Source organism: Temnothorax nylanderi, unplaced genomic scaffold, assembly GCF_030848795.1.
Source record: "Temnothorax nylanderi isolate EJ_2023f unplaced genomic scaffold, tnyl_v1.0 TNYL_tig0069_pilon, whole genome shotgun sequence".
In the NCBI taxonomy this organism is placed as follows: domain Eukaryota; kingdom Metazoa; phylum Arthropoda; class Insecta; order Hymenoptera; family Formicidae; genus Temnothorax; species Temnothorax nylanderi.
The window spans coordinates 85,923-105,104 of NW_027249131.1; the positions used below are offsets into that span (position 1 = coordinate 85,923).

A 19,182-nucleotide genomic window follows, 5' to 3' on the forward strand; every position below is an offset into this window, starting at 1 on the left:
ACATCTTAGTTGTAGAACAGACTTTACTCCGCGCTTTCCGATTTGAAAATGATAGGTGGGGTAGGTTACGTGTATAATTGAAGAAAAATCGATATATCCGAAATCCGAAGAATCAGTGTACACGGGAATCACAGGATCGGGGATACCTCGACTGCGTTCGGGGAGCGCGCTATTTGCTTATTCTATCCTTGTTTTACACCTGATGAGCGATAAAGATAGAATGATATGCAATAGCGCTAATAGCGCGCTCCCCGAACGTAGCCCTCGTCGCCGCGCCGTCCTCCTTCACCACCACCTTCCTTGACGTACGTACATATTCGGTGCGGTGCGGCGCGACATCGCGGCGTCGACTGACAGAATTTAGGTTAGGAAGGCCAGAGCTTTCAGCTTCCAGCTCTCGCGCGGGGCGACGCGATGTGCCGTCGTACATCTTAAAAACGTCGTTGACATCATTATTGGCCGTAAGTATATTAATGAAACGATGACTTGAAATTCTCGTTTTCTATCGCTCCGATTTCTAGCTCAAACGAACAAATATCTGCGTCGAGACATATAGCTTTTGCCTAATCTTATGAGTAGTTCGTATAAACGAGAGTAATTCATGACGCTTGAGTAATTGAGCGCCATGTAAATGAGTAATAAATTATTGAAAAATGTCACTATCGGCTCGTTCGGGCGTCAGCGAACGAATGATTGCGTCGCGCGTCGTGCCAGACCTTGACACGCACTATGAACAATGCTCTACCCCGTGAGTCAAAACCACGGTCAAGAGCCGCGTGTGTTAGCCAAATATTCCGTTCCTTATATTTTTGATTACATTATTAAATGCTTGCTGTCTATCGAAACGAATATTTATTTATTTTGACTAAAAATCGAAGCTGTAGGATAAGAGAATTTTTAATTATTGCCTTGTGCCGTATTTATGTATTTATAATTTATGGATAATGATCATTTTTTCAATGTATAAACTTGAATATATTTCGAATTGCGTTTTGCATTGTTTTGAATGGACTATCGTACTTGTGTTTTATTTCACAAAACTTGTTAGCATCGTCTAAGATACCGATTATTTTTTCTCAAGTGTGTAATTAGTTAATCATTTAAATTTTTATATAAAAACAGGTTGAGTAATTTTTATGTAAAAGTTAAAATTTACTAGTAAAATTAGTGATAAAATTTTATTCTAAATTCTAATACTAATTAATGTAATTATTTATTATACTAACTTTTTCTTTCGATTTTACTAAAAATAAGCTAAGTAGTAAAATCGATATTACTGTAAAGATTTGTACAAATTAATAGATGATAGATCGGTATGCGTGGGTATATGTTTGATAACAGGAATTCTGAGTGATATTATTAATCAACTTTGATCATTTATAATTCCTAAACTATTGCGAAATTTTTCACATTAGAATTTTTAATTTTAATTATTCTTTATAATGAGCTTTATATCATTGTATCGTGATTTTGTGATATCCTATATGTACCTATAGAACGTTATTGAAAGAGATAAATCTCTGGAATAAATTTTTATATTATATTTAATTAACAATAAGGCGCGACTCACGCGACAAAAATATTTGTATAAGCATATATAGTTAAAACTTGGAGGACAATAAAATTAAATTACGAGGTATTAGGTAAATTTACGACAAATAATACTGTCGCTTAAAAAAAGGAAGCTTTTATGTTACATAGAAAACATCGGAAACCAAGATTTCGTTAATTAGATTTTTAATTACAATTGGAAGAGATTGCATTCGGCAGTGTTTTAACTTTATAATAATTTAAGTTAGAATTTATATTCAGTAAGATACATTTTTCGATATTTTGCTATATTGAAATTACTTCTGAACTTTTGCCAGGCGGCTTAGTAAACTATATTTGTCTTCAAAAAGGCCGTTAACATCCTGACAGCTTTATATATGTGCTCTCTCAATTACAACAAAATTCACTCATGCAGAATGTTCCGGAACAAAACGCGGCTTCGACGTTGCATCGCGTGTATAGTTTCATAGTTAAATCCGATAAAATCGCGAAGGTACACACGTATGTCGGTCCGTCGAACGACGAACGTTACTCGTCGCCGCGGTACGAAAACGATTCATACGCCGGCCATACGGTCCGCGGATCGTCTGGTTCGGGGGGACGCAGCCCGTTTGCAACACGAGTTACATTTCTGTCTAAACGCGTGTTGTACGTGTACATGGCAAAGCATTCCCGGCGCGTCTCGCAGAGCGACGTGCCATCCTTCAACGTCGAATCCACCCTCCACCCTCGCAGACTGGCCGCCAACAACCTCGCCTGCTGTTAGTGTCGGCGCGCACTACTTGTCACTCCGCCTCGCTCAGGCTCATCCATACCGTGCCTGTCGTTATGTCGCTTTTCATTTTCAATTATTCTTTAGTTTAGATAGCCGACAAATCTTTATCACGCAAAATATAATGAAAGACACAAACAGTTTTTTTTATACTAGATTAAAATATAGATGGAAATTAATAAAGCGTTATTAATTTTGAACAAAAATTTAAGTGGATATTCTTGATTAATGATTATGAAGATTATAAAATTAGTCATAATAATACTATATTATGCAATATTACGGTTTAATATATTTATGCATAACCAAATATTAAATTGTCAGGGAAATTTTTATTTCGTTTGATGGAAAATATATTTAAAGTACTTAGTGACATTATTTTATTAGGAAACTACATTTTAATTTAAAGTAATATTAAACATAGAAACATTCATAATTAACACAGAAGTTTCAGCTAGAAATTATACTAATTTCTAATAGAGTCCCTGATGCTTTCATGTACATAGATATATAACCATGTAACTAATTCGCTTTCAGTGCTGCTACATGCTACACGCAGTGACAACGAAATTTGGGTTTCTGATGTTATCCATGTAACATAAAAACTTTTTTTTTTAAACGTCAGTATTATTTGTCATAAATTTCCCTAACATCTCGTAATTTAATTTTATTGTCGAATTTCATTCTGTACAAAAATTAATATCTTTTTTTAGAAAATGTAAAAAGAGATGGAAATACACTGCAAATCCAAGTGTGTTATTTTTACACGCATAAACGTTTAAAAACGACACATTTGACTAAAGCTCTTTTTACATGTTTCTTCATGAGTTACATAAATTACGTTATTTAACACGTTTAATCGTATTATCAAGTCATTTAGACGTATGCATGATTGTGACGGTAAATGAAACGTTAGTTGAAGGTCGAACTTCTACTAACATAAGAAAAACAAACATCGACGACTTAGATCGTCAATAAACAGCAATTAATTTAACTGAAATGTTATCTGGTAAACTCGATATATTCGTGGCGATCATGGCGCAGAAAGACGTGCGCTGCTCTAATGAGCCGAAGATCCGAGTTCCAATCCGACCAAAAATCGTCGGTTCTTATTTGATCGCCACCTCTCGGAAGGGTTAATGGCCATCCACCGAGAGTGTATCTCTTGTCACGAGCACTCCTCTATATTTGGGATCCTCCAGGTTGAGGGTTGGGCGCTAGGCTAACAACCTGTGAGAAAAAATTATTGTTAAAAAATCAGAAGGAGGCCTCGGATTTGATGAAGGCCGAACTTCAGGAGGCCATGGCTCGATCTTGAGCTGTGTAGTGCCATTGAAGAAGAGAAATTCGATAAATTAAAAGGAAATAGGCAACTCTTCAATGACGTATAACTACTCGTTTGATAATTAAGTAATCTTCGATCGAAAGATTACTTAATTGATGACGCCTAACACTGACTGAGCAGGTCTGAGGAGGTATGTACTAAAAGATATAATTTTTCAATGATGTAAAAAATCACCCATTCTGACAATTGCTGTAGAAAAAGTGATAAGTCTTACCTGAAAAGAAAAATACCATTCTGCAAAATTCGCGATAGTTGTTGATGAGCGAATGAGCGCACACTGCAAAACCAGATGTGTATTTTTGCACGCATAAACGTCAAAAAGTGACACATTTGACTGAAATTTTTTTACATATTTCTTGCGTGTTAAATTATGTCGTTTGACACGTTTATTCGTATTAAATTACAAGTTAATACGTTCAATAAATTGTGTTAAATGACGTAATTTAAAACGGAAAGAAATGTGTAAGAAGAACTTTAGCTAAAATAACACACTAGGACTTGCAGTATAGGAGAAAACTTTTACATATTATAAAAATATTGTTATTGCACTTGTTTACGAAATTTTATTTTGGTTTAGCTCAAAAATGAACAAATATCGATGCTAATTCACTAGCGATTGAAAGTCGAGACATTTCTGTATATAGTAGTTGTAAATCAAACGATTGTGTTGATTTCTTGGCTAAAATTTAAATTGTAATTCTCAGATAAAATTTTTAGACTTTACGCGAATACACAATTTCTCTGTTTTTATTAAGGTCTTTTGTTTGCGGAGGCTCGTAATAAAAAGTTTATTTCTTTCTCTTATCTTCCTACGCGCGCTCATTCCTTTCCACGTCTGTTTCATTGTCCATGCGTAAAGATAAAGTTTCATACAGAATAGGTTCGGCATACAAAGAAGCATCGCGCTAATCTGCACATATAAAAAATCTGATTATGCTAAAAGATTTCGCAGAACAAAAGTATGAAACATGAAAAAGTATTTGTAAATGTACCGTCTAGAAAAAAAAGGGTAATTTTCTCGTATATACCATTTCGTTGTACTTCACGGTTCTTAAACTTTAGAAATATTAACATGTCGAAATATCGAGAGACTCGTCACGTAACATTTCCTGATATGTATCACAAAGTTTCTTACGTAATACGGGAAGGCATGGCGGTACCTGCGCGATTTATTCTGACGAAATGGCGAAATATCTGAGGGAGCTTTTCTCGTACGTTTGAGTTGCCAGTTTAATTTCGCCGTAAAATCGACCTCGTACATATCGACAAATCCACAAGCGAAATTACTTTTCCTTGCCTGAGCACGAAAACGAATTAAACTACGCAACGAGATGGGAACTTTGCTTAATTATACAAACAATGGGATTGCAGTTTAAAAAAAAAGGAAAGAAAAGATATTGCAGAACTGTTGACACGCAAATATGTCTCCGCTTTTAATAAAACAGCGCAGCAAGAGAACTGTAAACGATTAATCGATTTTATTGTTAATGGAAATAGAATTATTAATAAATTGTGCACAAGTATCGAGGTTGACGTGCGGAAATTTCGTTTTAATTTTAGGATGCAATATTTTTACGTCGGCATTCTCGTGAATAATTGAGCAACATGAAATATTTGATTAATCGCCTATTCGATAATAGAACGATCTTTATCTTAACCGTTCCACCTTGTATAGATATATCTATATTGTATATATCTCAGGAAATAGTTAATCGATATATAAATTTATTTTTAAATATATTTATAAAAAGAGCAAAAAGACGTTATTAACTTTTAATCAATTTTCTTTCTTTCAATTAATTCCAATAATAACGCACGCTTATTTTCGAGCTATTATTTTATATAGTTCTCTCTCAGTGTTTTGTGAATTTGAGTTTTCTGAAAAGAAAATTATATTCTAGATTTTCCGTGGTGGAACCGATATCTCGAATAAGAGTGAAGGCTTATCCCATAACAGAACTTGTTTTTTGAACGGGTTAGACAGACGGTAGCCAATATGTCGAAAATAAATTGATATAGCGACACAACGTCGACAATCCTGTTATCTACAAACACCTTGTTCACACACTCTCGCCCAAACTCTCTCTTTCTGCTTTTTTCTTAACGCTCGGATATCACTTACTTGCTCATCAGACATTATATTTACTATCTGTTCTTATGTTTCATTCGGCTATGTTTTTCTGCTCTCAGCAATCTAATTTTTCTCTAATATTTAAAACATTTTTGTATATCTTTGTTCATACAATAATTAGTACAGCTCAATTATTTCATTATGTGGAAAAAAGAAAAAAACGATGAATTACAATTGTAAAGTCTCTTTGTAAATGCGAGTGTAAAATGAACGGCATTAATATTTTTAATTGTACATCCATTTCTTTTCCTTGCCTTCAGCGATTTTTAATATTAAATGATCCTTCTTTATTTAATATCAAGGATTAATTAATACGCTTCGCATTCACTTCTTTTTCCCTTTATCTATTTCTTGACTGTTTGATCTACTTACGTTTCGCAGCCTCTTTCTTTCTCATTTTTAATATCTCATCCTAATCACGTATCGTTCATTATTTATTTTTCTCTGCCTTCTGTTCACGTTTTTATATATTCGATTTAAATTTGCCTTTATTTTTCTCTCCGCTATTTTCTAGCCTCGTATTTCTTTATTGTTTTGCTTCCTCGCCCATTACATCTCTCTTTACTGCCACCTCGATTTTCCTTCTTCTTCTTCCCTACTTTATCCATCGCTCACAGTTCCCGCTCTCTTTCTCTCTTTGTCTCTTTGTCTCTTTGTCTCTTTTTCCGCTCCATTATTTTCTTCTCGTTCCCATCGCTGTCTCTACCTTCGCTTTTCCTCCTCTTTTTTTTGCACTTTGAGGTCGCTCGCTCTCATCAGTCTGGCTTTCGATTCTCCGTGTCGATACCGAGTAACAAAGTTAGCATGCCGACAACGCATGTTACGCTCCAGGTGACTGATAATCTTTTATCCTTTCCGCTTCCTAACCCGACGTCGTTGTATAAATAAATCGGGTTTCCCAAGCGAACGGCGAAGACTTTCGCATTTCGACATCCTGTTACCGCAGGAAGCCCGCGTTCGCCGGAAATGCGCGCTGTCTACGACGTACGCGCTGATATATACACCGACCGCTTACAATAAATCAGATTTCTCAGGTGTTTACAAGATTTCCGCGACGCGCCAAGTAAATTTTCTCGCAACGTTGAGCAAACGTTGTTTGCGAGTCTTGCAAATCTTTTCTCGATGCGCATGATCCCTCTACCTCACAACGTAATTTATCCGTTTGCTATTGATTTATACTTTCTCTTTGGAAGGAATATTCCAATCGCAAAATGTACCCTTTTTTGTTTTAGTTCGGGTGGAGTATTGAACAATGCGATTACAGTCACGCTTACAGAACTTTGCGGTTTTCGATACACGTGTCTCGGTAATGTCGCGAAGGAGATGTCGAAGTTAGCTTCCGCGTTTTCCTAGAAAGCAACGCCTCCGTCATGTTCGCGGACGAGAACTTCGATCGTCGTATCAACGTGCACCGTGAACCAAAACGGTTATCGCCATCTTCCATGAAGTCGACTTTTACGACGGCACGTTTGCCTCCGTGCGAAACATCGACTTTTAGCACGCCGTTGACCGAGGTGTTAAATAAAACAAGACTTGTCGTCGAACCACGGGGGAGAACTAGTCCAGTTAGCTGCGCGCAAGCTTGCTCCCTGTTTAAACTTTATGTAGTTATGGGTTCCTCTGGGATGCGTAAATATAACTTTTTCCGGGGTCTCTTGCGCGACTAGTTAGAGAGTTAAGGAACTTTCGAAAAGAGCGAGGCGAGCTGCCGCGCAAGATCGGTCATTTGTCTCGCGCGCGAACGAGATATCTTTTTATTTCTAACTGGCGACCAATACCTGCGAAAACATCGCAAATTATTAGCGACGTATCAATTTGCCCGTGTAAGCCGTTCCACCTCGGAGCCATTTCTCCTTTAATCGGCGCGACGTAATCACTGAAAACGTCACTTATCAGGATTGCTTTTTAACTTCTCAAGACTAAAGTTTGCAACCTCGCTGACTCGCGCTCCTCTCTCTCGAGATCGCCGATTCAATTCGCGAACGTTAATTGCCGCGTCGTCGCTCGAAATTCTCGGTGGAGCTTCTTCGAAACGAGAGATTGGTTTCGCGTAACTTTTCAGGCGGATGCCCCACCGGACTCGGGTGGGTGAGAGGAGGGAGGGAGGGAAACTGCATCGTCGCAGAGGGAGAAGCTGCATCGAGAGAGGTGCTATCGACTCCGCTCCCGAAAACAACCCCGACATTCCACCCTCTCCTGCTAGTTTCCCCTCTCATCTCACGATAAAGCATAGCGAAAAACACATAAATCTAAACTTCATTTACGTTCGCCAATGCCGACACGAAAATGCAGCTCGCACATAAACATTCGCTCGTACTCGCGCTCGAATTTATTTCTGCTGATTGCGGCGACATGTAACTTTTTTCTGAGATTTCGAAGGCGGACTCGTAATAAATGAAACCAGATTAAATTGTCCACGTCAAAATATTTATATATTAATAGATATAGAGTAGGAAACAAATAACTTGCAAAATTAAAAAATAGGCATAAATACCTAACATTTAAATTTTATTTCGAATATATGTTCTGATCTAATTTTTTAAATATATTTAAAGTTTTATATTGCATAAAATTTGACTCCAATCTGATTAGAAATTTATTCAATCATTCGATATCGATTTTTCAATTGTGCTCTAATTTTGATTAAACCCGAAAACTTAACTAACCGCACGGGACTGATATGTCTCTGCACTTAAACTTTTGATCCAATCGATTGAAGTCGACATAGACAATCGTTTTAATCAGTAGCGGACCAGCCACTATATATACTTTTCGCCAATCTCTCTTGATTCGCGAACAGTCCCCTAAAACGTTGAACTCTCCTCAGATCTCTCAATACTCTGATTGAATCCTGTCTGGAAGAAATTCTCATTGGGTCCCGCACCATCTGCAGACTCGGTGCGATAATTGGCCGCTAATTAACAACCGCGGGGCAATCGAATTTTCACGAAGTTTCATCTCTCACGAGAGGATCTCCTCGAGCTCTCTTCTCGAACAAAATTACTCCCACTGTATTCTGCAAGGAAACCGAGTCATATTTTGATTGAATTTACCATGCAGCCAATTACAAAATTTTCTTCGCGCCGGAATATCCGTATCTATGTTACGAAAAAGGCGAAATGTATGTTCCGCACGTATATAAATCCTAATTCGTGAAGTAGAAATTTCTATCATTAAAACACATTTTAATATCACGCAATTTTCGAAATCAATTTAGAAAATGCTTGTGTAGATAGAAGCATACAGAAAAATATGTAAGTCTAATGACTTTGACAATGACTTGAAAATTTGACTCTAAAAGAAAAGATAAACGCATGAAGCAATAATAATTTAACTATGTTTCGGGATGTAACGTGGTTTAGGTGTTACACAAATATTTCCATCGCGTTGCTCGCGTGCATTTTCTAACTGCGTGACATAGCGATCCTGGCCGCTGGAATTTTAGGAAGCACATTTAGCACACTTCGGACGCGTCTGATGCAGCCGCCGAGTTTCGCCCATTTTCCACGCGCGAAAATGCTAATATTTATACACACAGTTGCCATAAAACTGCTTTTTCGCACGGTGCTGTCTAAATACGTAATTTACGACCAGTTCGTAGCAACGGCTACATAAATGGTGAAATTCGCGAGGATTTAGTTTTTAAGCGTTAATACGTGTTGACACTGTGTCCGTGTACTGTCATATTTTTTCCAAAAGTTACTTGGAGTAACCTGAATTTTACAGCGAAAACAAGTAAAATTTTAAACGAAATTAAATAAAATTTTTAATAAATTATTTAATGCTATTAATTTTTAACATTTTTACTTTATATTCATTAATACGGATATAATAGGAAAAAGAGAGCAGTGTATATTGTAACTGTATTTCTATACATTTATTTATTATTGTTTTTATCGATTATTATTATTGTTACTTTGAACAAGCATTTTCGCAGATTGAAAAATTTATAAGAGAATTTTATTTTCGAGTTAACACTATAATTCTATCAAATGGCATTTTTTAATTATTTTATAAATTCCGCCAGTTAAACAGTTAAAAAATTGCTTGCTATATATACATGGCTCTGTGAAGATAATTTACAAAAATAATTTAGCGCAAGCGCAAGTATTCTTAAATCTAAATTTTTTTCTTCATTTTTTTACAATTTTTATAACTGATCTTTTTATGTGTCTTTTTCTCTCGTCTTTCTTTTATCTCTAAATAATATACAAGCAAGGGTAATTTTTTAGAATAGAAGATAATTCCTTAGACAATTTGATTTTGGTATTTACAATCGCCCATTTTACTTTCTTCTTCGCGCAATACATAATCGGTTTGATTCCAAGATCTTCGTAATGTACAAGCTCGCAGAGGCGTAAACATCGCGCTTTGTTATCTCGGGATCAGTCGGCCTGCCAAAACTGAACTACTCAATCCTTTGTGCTTTGTTCCTCTCTCAAGCTCAAAGAAGCAGAGCCACGGTTAGGTTGTGATTCAAAGGCTACTAACAATAAAAAAAAAATAGAACACGATTTATGTGATAGAATTTTGCAGTGTTTCGTACATATGTGTTTCAACGCTGCAAAAATTTCGAGGCAGATCGTTTCCTTTCCTTTCTTGTTATCGAGAAAATAGTTCGCTCGAGATACTATATGCCGATGGATCCTTGCTCATTCTTCTTCTATCCTGTTGTCCCCTCAACCTTTGAGATATCCTCTCGAAGGCTACTTGCCTCCCTCGAACAAAATCCATGAAATCTCGCGCAATCCCAATGCACAATTTTCTACTTCGATATTTTCCGGCATACAGAACACGTATGTTTCCTCCGGTCGCTCTCCTTGTAATACGCGCGCATGTACTTGCAAGTGTATGCCTATGTATGTACACGTGCAAGCATGTCCGGGCGCAATCGAGCGAGTGGAAACGCCGAGGAACGAAAGGACGAATGAGCGAGGGAAAATTGTAGACTCAATGGGGTTGATAACCCTTGCTCGGCAAAGAGCGACTGCCGTCAGCTCTTTCATGAACGGAATAGTTTTTGCCGACTGAATAATTTGAAAGCTTAGTTCTTTTAGGACTTATTTGAGATAATCTATAATTCACAACAGAATTCCATTTACGATTTTATTATAATGCGATATAATAAAGAATTCTCATAATTATTAAGATTTAAAAGAACGTTATGGAGACGTATATTTGTCAGCGCTTCATGTTGCTGCTCGATGCGTAATAGCGACAAGAATCATTATCGCGCGCACCTCTCCCTTATCTTCCCCTTAATTAGTGAAACGTGCATAAACATCGTACAATCGATCATACTGACAGAATGCTTAACATGGGTGTAACGTGTGATGCGTGCAAAATATGAATATTTACTTAACGACGACCCAGATGCTGGTCCATAAATCAACGTACTTCATAATCTATACAGACCCTCCAAATACATAAACCGTATAACGAGCAGTTGCGTCGTACCGTGTATTAAATATATTAATGGCGGTATTAACGCAGGGCGTGAAAATAATTTATGATACCGCGAATGTCAAACTCTGGAGCGCGTGCCAAATTTTTAACAGCGACGGCACATGAAAGCGCGTTAGACATAAATATGACGTACCGTGTCCATGGGCTTTTCATCGTGAAATTATTTTTTTAAAACACAATTTTTAAAAAAACATCAATTTTTTTAATACGGAGATATTTTATATCCCGCTATTAAATTTACCTCGTATATAAAAAGATATTGTTATTTTTATAAGTAGAGGAGTTATTGAATAATAATAGAATCTTTTTATCCGCGTGACGCTTATAGTAAAAGATATTCTTTTACTATATTACTTGGCAATGTTAATTAATCTTTTTGAACAGAAATTTAGGCGCAAAAGGAGGCTGCGGGGATAGGTATTTTAACCAATGAATTTCCACGTGATTTCGAAATCTGCGAGCATCGGTGACTGAGCACCGGGTCTATTGAAATAATTGATCCATAGGTGAACTAATTACTAGCTATGGTGCTTGAACCGCGGTTTACATTAGCGATGGCACAACAGCACGAAGCCGCGAAGCCTGAGGATGTATATGTGCACGCATAACGTTGAACCGTCGAGTGCCTCGCGAATCTATGTGAATGTTTCCCGTAATTAGGATTGCTGTCGTACGTATACACGTACGCATCAATGTGTCGTGATTAATAGACATGTAAATAGCCACAACCCTCAGCTATTTCCTCCCTATTTTGTGCGAAGCAAAGGATGAATTTCATATCACAATAGTTTCCTCTCTTATGTCCAATTATTACGAACTATTCACAAGATAATTTCACGAGCCATGTAATGATGTAATCTGTTTTGAAGATAATTGATTATATTTTTATTTATTATTATTATTTATTACCCTCCTTTCTTCCCAAAATTTATTTATTTTTAATTCTGATTCTCGTAGACGCCCTGAATTAGAATTGAATGAAACTAAAATGATAATATGTCTCGTTGCCGGATATTCAAATCAGTGATTAATGATTGTATTTATGTAATGAATAATCACAAGCAATGAATAACAGGAATATCCATATTTGGTTATTTCTATTTCTATGATTTATTAATCATTGTTTGATGAATGTGTGATTACATAATAATTATATAATTAATAATTACAATTACTAACCAACAATGCGACAAATTTAATTCGCTCACTTAGGAATTGCGTTTAAAAAACAATTGTGACTCGTCATTTAAAGTAAAATTTCTATTTCCATTTGCATAATACTCGACTATAAAATTATCCAAATACAAAATTGTGTCATGAAAATCACGCGTTGTTATTATTATGCGATAAAACTTTGTGCAACGATGTATGATCAACTGGAAATGTCAAGAAGAGAAACAAGCATGAAAATGTGAGGCTATTGGATTTTTACTTGACGCCTTTCCGGGATAAATTCGAATCCTTTTTGGAAGCATGCGCGCGGCGTGTGTCCGGCAAAACTGTCTGTACACATGTGTTCACGGAGGAAAATATACGTGACTCGTATACAGATTATATGATATTTCGTATGATTTTTTGGTATCAAGCGAAAACTTGGAAAACTGTTTTGTCAAAAAGAAATCCATTTTGTTGCGTTGAACATTTTTTCGATGAAAATTATTAGATAAATACTTCACAAAAAAATATTATTTTAATCTTTTTCGGTATAAATTATATAAAATCTAATTTTATAATTGATTTGTTTTATATATATAATTCAGAAATATATTATAACAAAACAAAATAACATATTAGATGTTTCTTATTTTATTAATTAAATAACAAACCCTAAATATTTAATAAAATTAGACTTCTCTCTTTCTCTCTTTCAAAATTTTAATTCAAGTTTTAATTGAATATTTAATGTTAGAATTATATAGATTATAAGGAAATTGTAATAGATTTTAGTTTACAATGACAAGGCTATTGTGAAAAATTTTCACAGACAAAAGAACGAAAAAACGTAGAGAACATGAAAGAAAACACGCAGAAGAAGCTTGCTCGAGTATTCGCCGACCATACGGAATAAATTCTCACTCGAATCAGAAAGGTTTTTCAGGGAAAATGCCGACGAGAAATATTTGCGGGGAAAAGTGCGATGCACTACTGTCTCTCGGGTTTTTAGTCCGTGACGGTAACCTTCGGGGAATGTGGCTTTTTACCACTTCAACAAGCAACAGAAATCATTATCATAAGAAATTACGTTTGGGCTTTAGGGTGACAACTAGCTGGAAAAGAAGAAAGAAATAAAATGTAGATTAGAATTATCCAACTTGTACTACGTTGCATGCAGTTTATCGCATATTAATATCTCAAATGAAATACTTCTTAAGAATTGACTCACTGAATACATGAACTCCTCTTTTCAATAAATTATAAATAATGCAAAATATAATATAATTATAATATTTGTAAATATGCAATTTATATAATCGATGATAATCCATTATCGCATTAATATCCATTACCTATATCGTATTGTTTCATATTAAATTATTGGCCAAAGGGAATTTTTCTTACAAATTTCGATGTCATTTATCATGATTTTCAATTTTCAACGTTATATGTCTCTGTAATTAAGTTCCAAGTTAAAATTACGTTAAAATAATACTTCGCTTGACTACTTGTGAAATTGACTGAGAAATATAATTCTGTTATCCATGAAGCTTTGTTTACGAAAGATTTATTACTTTTTATTCATAAATTATTGATACCAGAGTATTAAACAAAGAATCTGTTATCATTTTAATAATGATGGAAAATCGCCATTACATTTATCATATGAATGGATTCGCTGTTCCATTTATTTGCAACTCCATATTAGTCGTATTGCAGACTACGCGATTTAATAACACGCAGCAGCATATCAATAATATGTTTATATTTGTTGTATTGGCTGTTTCAAGTCATGGTACGACTACAAACTGCGGTGGGAGCCGAAGGAGTACGGTGGAGTTCACATGTTACACGTGCCGTCCGATCATATATGGCGGCCCGACATAGTTCTCTACAACAAGTGAGTTCATCAGCTGCGTCTTGTTTCGGATTTTGATTATTATGGATACACATTGATCTGGTATATATCGTAGTGGCACAGCATGCTGCCGAGAGAGAAAGAGAGAGAGAGAGAAAGAGAGAGCGAGTGAGAGAGGCAGAGAGAGAAATGGAGAGACACTGGGGGTCGAGCGAACACACGTTTAACACATGGTGGTTTTGCGTGGGACACGCGATGCAAATTACGACCAGTGTCGAAATATTGTGCACGCGGTTCTTTTTTTTTATTGCACACAATATGACAATCCGCGATATTGATCGCATGGTGATTTTAATTAAATTTCATATGGTACGTTATTTCATTTAGGATAAATTGAAATAAAAATAACGATTTATGTGTTTACGGCGATTTGTAACTATTTAATTTAATTTGATTTATAGTTCGAATAAATTTTAAGAATCGAAATAACTGCGATTTATCATTCACAATGTTAATTATTTAAATTAGATTGATTATTTTTTTCTTCTTGAATCGCAGCGAAAATAAAATTAGCTTTCTATATGTGTATATTTATTTTTTAATTGTTTTTTATGTAATGTAATTTTACGCTACCGATGAATCTATATTATTTTAAATTTGTCACCCAGTAAATCGATAGTGCATGTGCGTACCGATATGTAACTGTTTGCGATGAATAATGAAACTAAACGAAAAACGAGTGTCCACTCGACCTCGACAAGAGAGGTACGATTGTCGTGCATATTGCATTTCAAAGTAGGACGGTATATTCGATGCGGGCGGTACAACTCGCGCCGCGGCATCGTTTTGAAAGTTACGGAAAAATGTGAAGCATTTCGATCGGCGGCGATTTTAAGGAAGCTCGTGAATCTTAAAAAAATATCTTTAAAATAAGTCTCAATCAGATCATTAACAGTATGTGAAAACCACTTTACGCGCGCGTTTTATTTATTTAGGATCGATCGTATAAAAATGTTGACACATTAGAAGAAAAAAGTTATGTTAAAATATAACTTATGTAAAATAGCCGCGTGTAAAATGCTTATATACAAGGACCTTCCCAGTTTTTATGAAGAAATAAAAGCTAAATAAAAATTATTTTTTGCAGTAAATGTATTGTGTGTAAGAAAACTATATATTTATAGGTACTATTAACAATTGTTGAATGCAGTATATAAATGCTGCAAATAAACGCAGTATATAAATTATTGTTTTATTGACTACCAGGAACCCCGATATTCCTCATTAAATAAATATATGCTCATTAAAATGTGAATAATATGCTAAAGTAGCACATTACAATATATAGAGTTTTGTCAATAATCCTACAAATCATACGCGCGACATATACCAGTGAAGTTATAAATATTTTCATGAGCGCAATAAATATGAAGACGAAAGATGAAAATTTATGATGATATAGTAATATGACGAGATACATCAAAAAATTTCTATCTCAAAGATTTCGACGACTCACGTGCTTCCTCCGAGCCTTTGCCGAGTACCGAGTGGCCGTTGAATAAAACATGCGCCGAACGTTCTGCTACTACGGGCAATAACATTATTTATTGCGCAATAAATCGTCCCGAGAGAATTTTTACCATGATAATTGAGACACTTCCGGCACACTCTTACCGGGTAGAACGTTTGGCACGCAGAATTGGCCTCGTAAGTGCGAAGAGTTAAAGCCGCGAAATTGCGCGCCCTCTCGCTTGTAATTACATACCGGGCCCTCAACATTCCCCACCGACATTGTCTTCACATATTTGCGTAACTTTTGCCGCTCTTGTCGCCTAACGAACGGGAGCTAACTTTATACGCGAGCTTTTTCGTCAGATTGCCATGGAATTTGTAATTGGACGTACATTATTTCGCAATTAACGCTTTAAATCGCTATTTCGCCGCGAGTGTCAAAAAATGTAAAGGAACGACTCGTTCATGAATGTCGACGTTCGGGGACGTTAAAGAGATTGGAATGATATAATTTCGATGTTACAAATGATCCAAGATATATTTATTTGCAGCTTACATTACGGTTATAATATTACTTAGTTGACTTATATTATTATAAAATGCGATTGTATTATCGATTAAGAAAAATGTCGAAAAATCGAGTTGTTCGATTACAAATCCTGTGTTAGCTCACGCTCGTGTCAGGCATGCGAGCGATGTAGTCATCCCATAGATTATTATTCATATCGCATGAAACATGGGCGCTGCGGCGAAACATTTGCGCGAACGGGCCCCGATAAACGAGGCATCACGACCGCAGGGAATCGCGAAGAAATGTTGTGTGCTGAACAGCCTCAATTCTTTCGTTAAATAAACAATTAATCACGGATTTATTCATTTACAATCTTACATGGATTTATTCGGGATACAATGAATCGAGAAGACAACGCGATTGTGTGTGTTAGGCAATCACTATAAAAAACAATTTTCGATTATCTCTCGAAATTAAACGAAGATACGTGTCTGTTCGTCAAAGCGGTGGTAAAATTGCACGCAGACGATCTTTCGAATTAATATCCCGTTAATTTACCTAAATAATAAATAAATTTATAGCCTCTGTATTTATTATTTATTTCATTATTAACATTGCAAACGACATTATTATCGCGATTAATATCTTGTTTGATTATGCATTCAAATGCGTGACAAGATTTTGTAAAATTTAGGAATGAGGTCAAACTTTCCTATTCGTATTGCTCTATTGCTTCCTATTCTATTGCTTGTAATTCAATTTTCTTAATATGCGTATTTTTGCGACGTTTTCCTGCATTTTTTCTCACTCATCTCTTTCTTTTATATGATATAACAAAATATTATTATGAGAATAACGGTCAATAATCCTCAAACTGTAAGAATATCCATATTCAATGATGTGAACAGTTGTAGATATATATATATTATCTTTTCATTCATATGAAAAAAGTTGAAATCGACAGGCTCTAATTTCAATCAAAACGGGATGATAGTGATCAAATTCTAATATTAATCGAATGTTTGATTGCTCTGGCGAAATATTCGGAGATTTTAATAATAGAAGTCCATATATATGCCACCAGAGCATTCAATGTTAAACTCAATATCCGAGAGTATTTCTGTTTTTGAAACATATATAACGGCTTTTACACTTTCCTACTATTGTACAGCCGAAAAAAATGATTTTTCCGCTGTATAATAGGCAAAGAAAGAATTCTATCGGTTAAATAATTTACTCAGCATTTTATATCAATTTTAGACCGTTAATAATTCGCGTACAAGCCTGCGCTTTTCTGTATTCGAGGTGAATGCACCGTTGATATCGAATCTACATACCGTATATATAGATCGTGAATATTAAGCACTATGGATATGAAGCGGAAAGTAAACGTTGTCCGTACCTGCTCACGGAATATTTCAAATATCGCGATGTTAAAACGCGCACTTGTTTCCGATACAATACTATTTTTAAAAGAAATTAATCACTCGTCGCGTAGCATTAAACGAGTGTCGTTTGCTTGAAAAACAATCGAATTCAGATAACAATGTATTTCACTCTTTCGAGATTTCTAATATACGAGAGGGTACCCAAAAATTCTGGGAATTATCTTTTAAAAAGTATTTAAAAATGTACTTACAGGTCTGAATTTTTTATCTCCTTTGAAGTGACTCCCCATGTGACTTAATGCAACAATCTCAACGCCACCTCCCGCTTCAGGAAACATTGTCGAAATTCTTCTTTCGGAATGCTATTAAGGACTGCCAGCGATTCTTGTTGAACCTTGTTGAACCTTGTTGAACCAATGTCAGTGAAACGCCTCCCTTTAAGTTGCTACTTCATTCGTGGATGTAAAAAAAATTACAAGAGGCGAGGTCGTCGGATGAGTAGGACGGGTGGGACACAGTTATCATTTTATTTTTAGCAAAAAATTGGTGAACGCTCGAGGCCGTATGGACAGAGGCATTGTCGTGATGCAGGAACCAATCACCACTCTTCCACTTTTCAGGACATTTTTGCAAGCTTTTATGCAATCGTTTTAGTGCATTCAAATAATATTGCTGATTTATGGTTTGTAAAAACGAGGTTTAACGAGAATCGCTGGCAGCTCTTAACAGCATTCCAGAAGAGGAATTTAAATAGTGTTTTCTGAAGTGAAAGAGGATTGTTGCATTAATGATTGTTGCATTCGGAGTACTCTCTATAAATCATATGGGAAGTACTTCGAAGATGATTGAAGCTTCAAACCTGTAAGTACGTTTCAAATATTTTTTAAAAAATAATTCTGGGAACTATTGTGTATCCCTACATGCATACAAATTTTTAAACGAAGTTAATGTTAATGACAAACAATCCTAATAATAATCTAATAGTGGAGAGCATCTACGAAAATACTATTTCTACCTTTTATTAGTATGAAAATATTTGTGCCATTAATGAATTGAAGGGCAAAATATTTTTTCTTTTCTTAGTAATAGCACGTCGTTTAGTAAAAACACAGTCTTCGATCCCCAACAATAATCGGAAGGCATTTCTTCTCATAAATGCCATTAGTTCACTGATTATTTTACGTTTACTTGCCATGGCATATTACTCTTCGAGTATAATTACATTAAAGACGATGGATATAAAATAATTCAATAAAAACTACAAATTTATTACTACATATCTTATATTCGATATGATATTATCTGGTTCTGATTTTATTTATTTAATATAACAAGCAAATAAGCCAATAAAAATACACATTTAAATAAAATAGAATTAATTGGGTAAATTATAACAATGCGTAAGGAATATTTTGTGCTCAATTGCGATATATAATTATAATACATATATGATAATTTCTGTGTAAGAAGTTTTATTTTGCATTAGCACATAA

The 19,182-nt window shown here is 35.3% G+C and overlaps 1 protein-coding gene across 4 annotated transcripts in view; it reads left to right on the forward strand.

The window, feature by feature from the left end:
• The window catches only part of Nachralpha4 (nicotinic acetylcholine receptor alpha4), a 169,067-nt gene that overhangs the window by 60,231 nt on the left and 89,654 nt on the right, over positions 1–19,182 (forward strand). For 3 of the 4 annotated variants that reach the window (XM_071708510.1, XM_071708512.1, XM_071708511.1), the window contains exon 4: positions 14,211–14,320. In XM_071708510.1, the coding sequence (XP_071564611.1) occupies positions 14,211–14,320 (110 nt within the window). Of the gene's footprint in view, positions 1–14,210; positions 14,321–19,182 lie in introns of those variants that run through there. The other variant, XM_071708513.1, reaches the window with a different exon arrangement.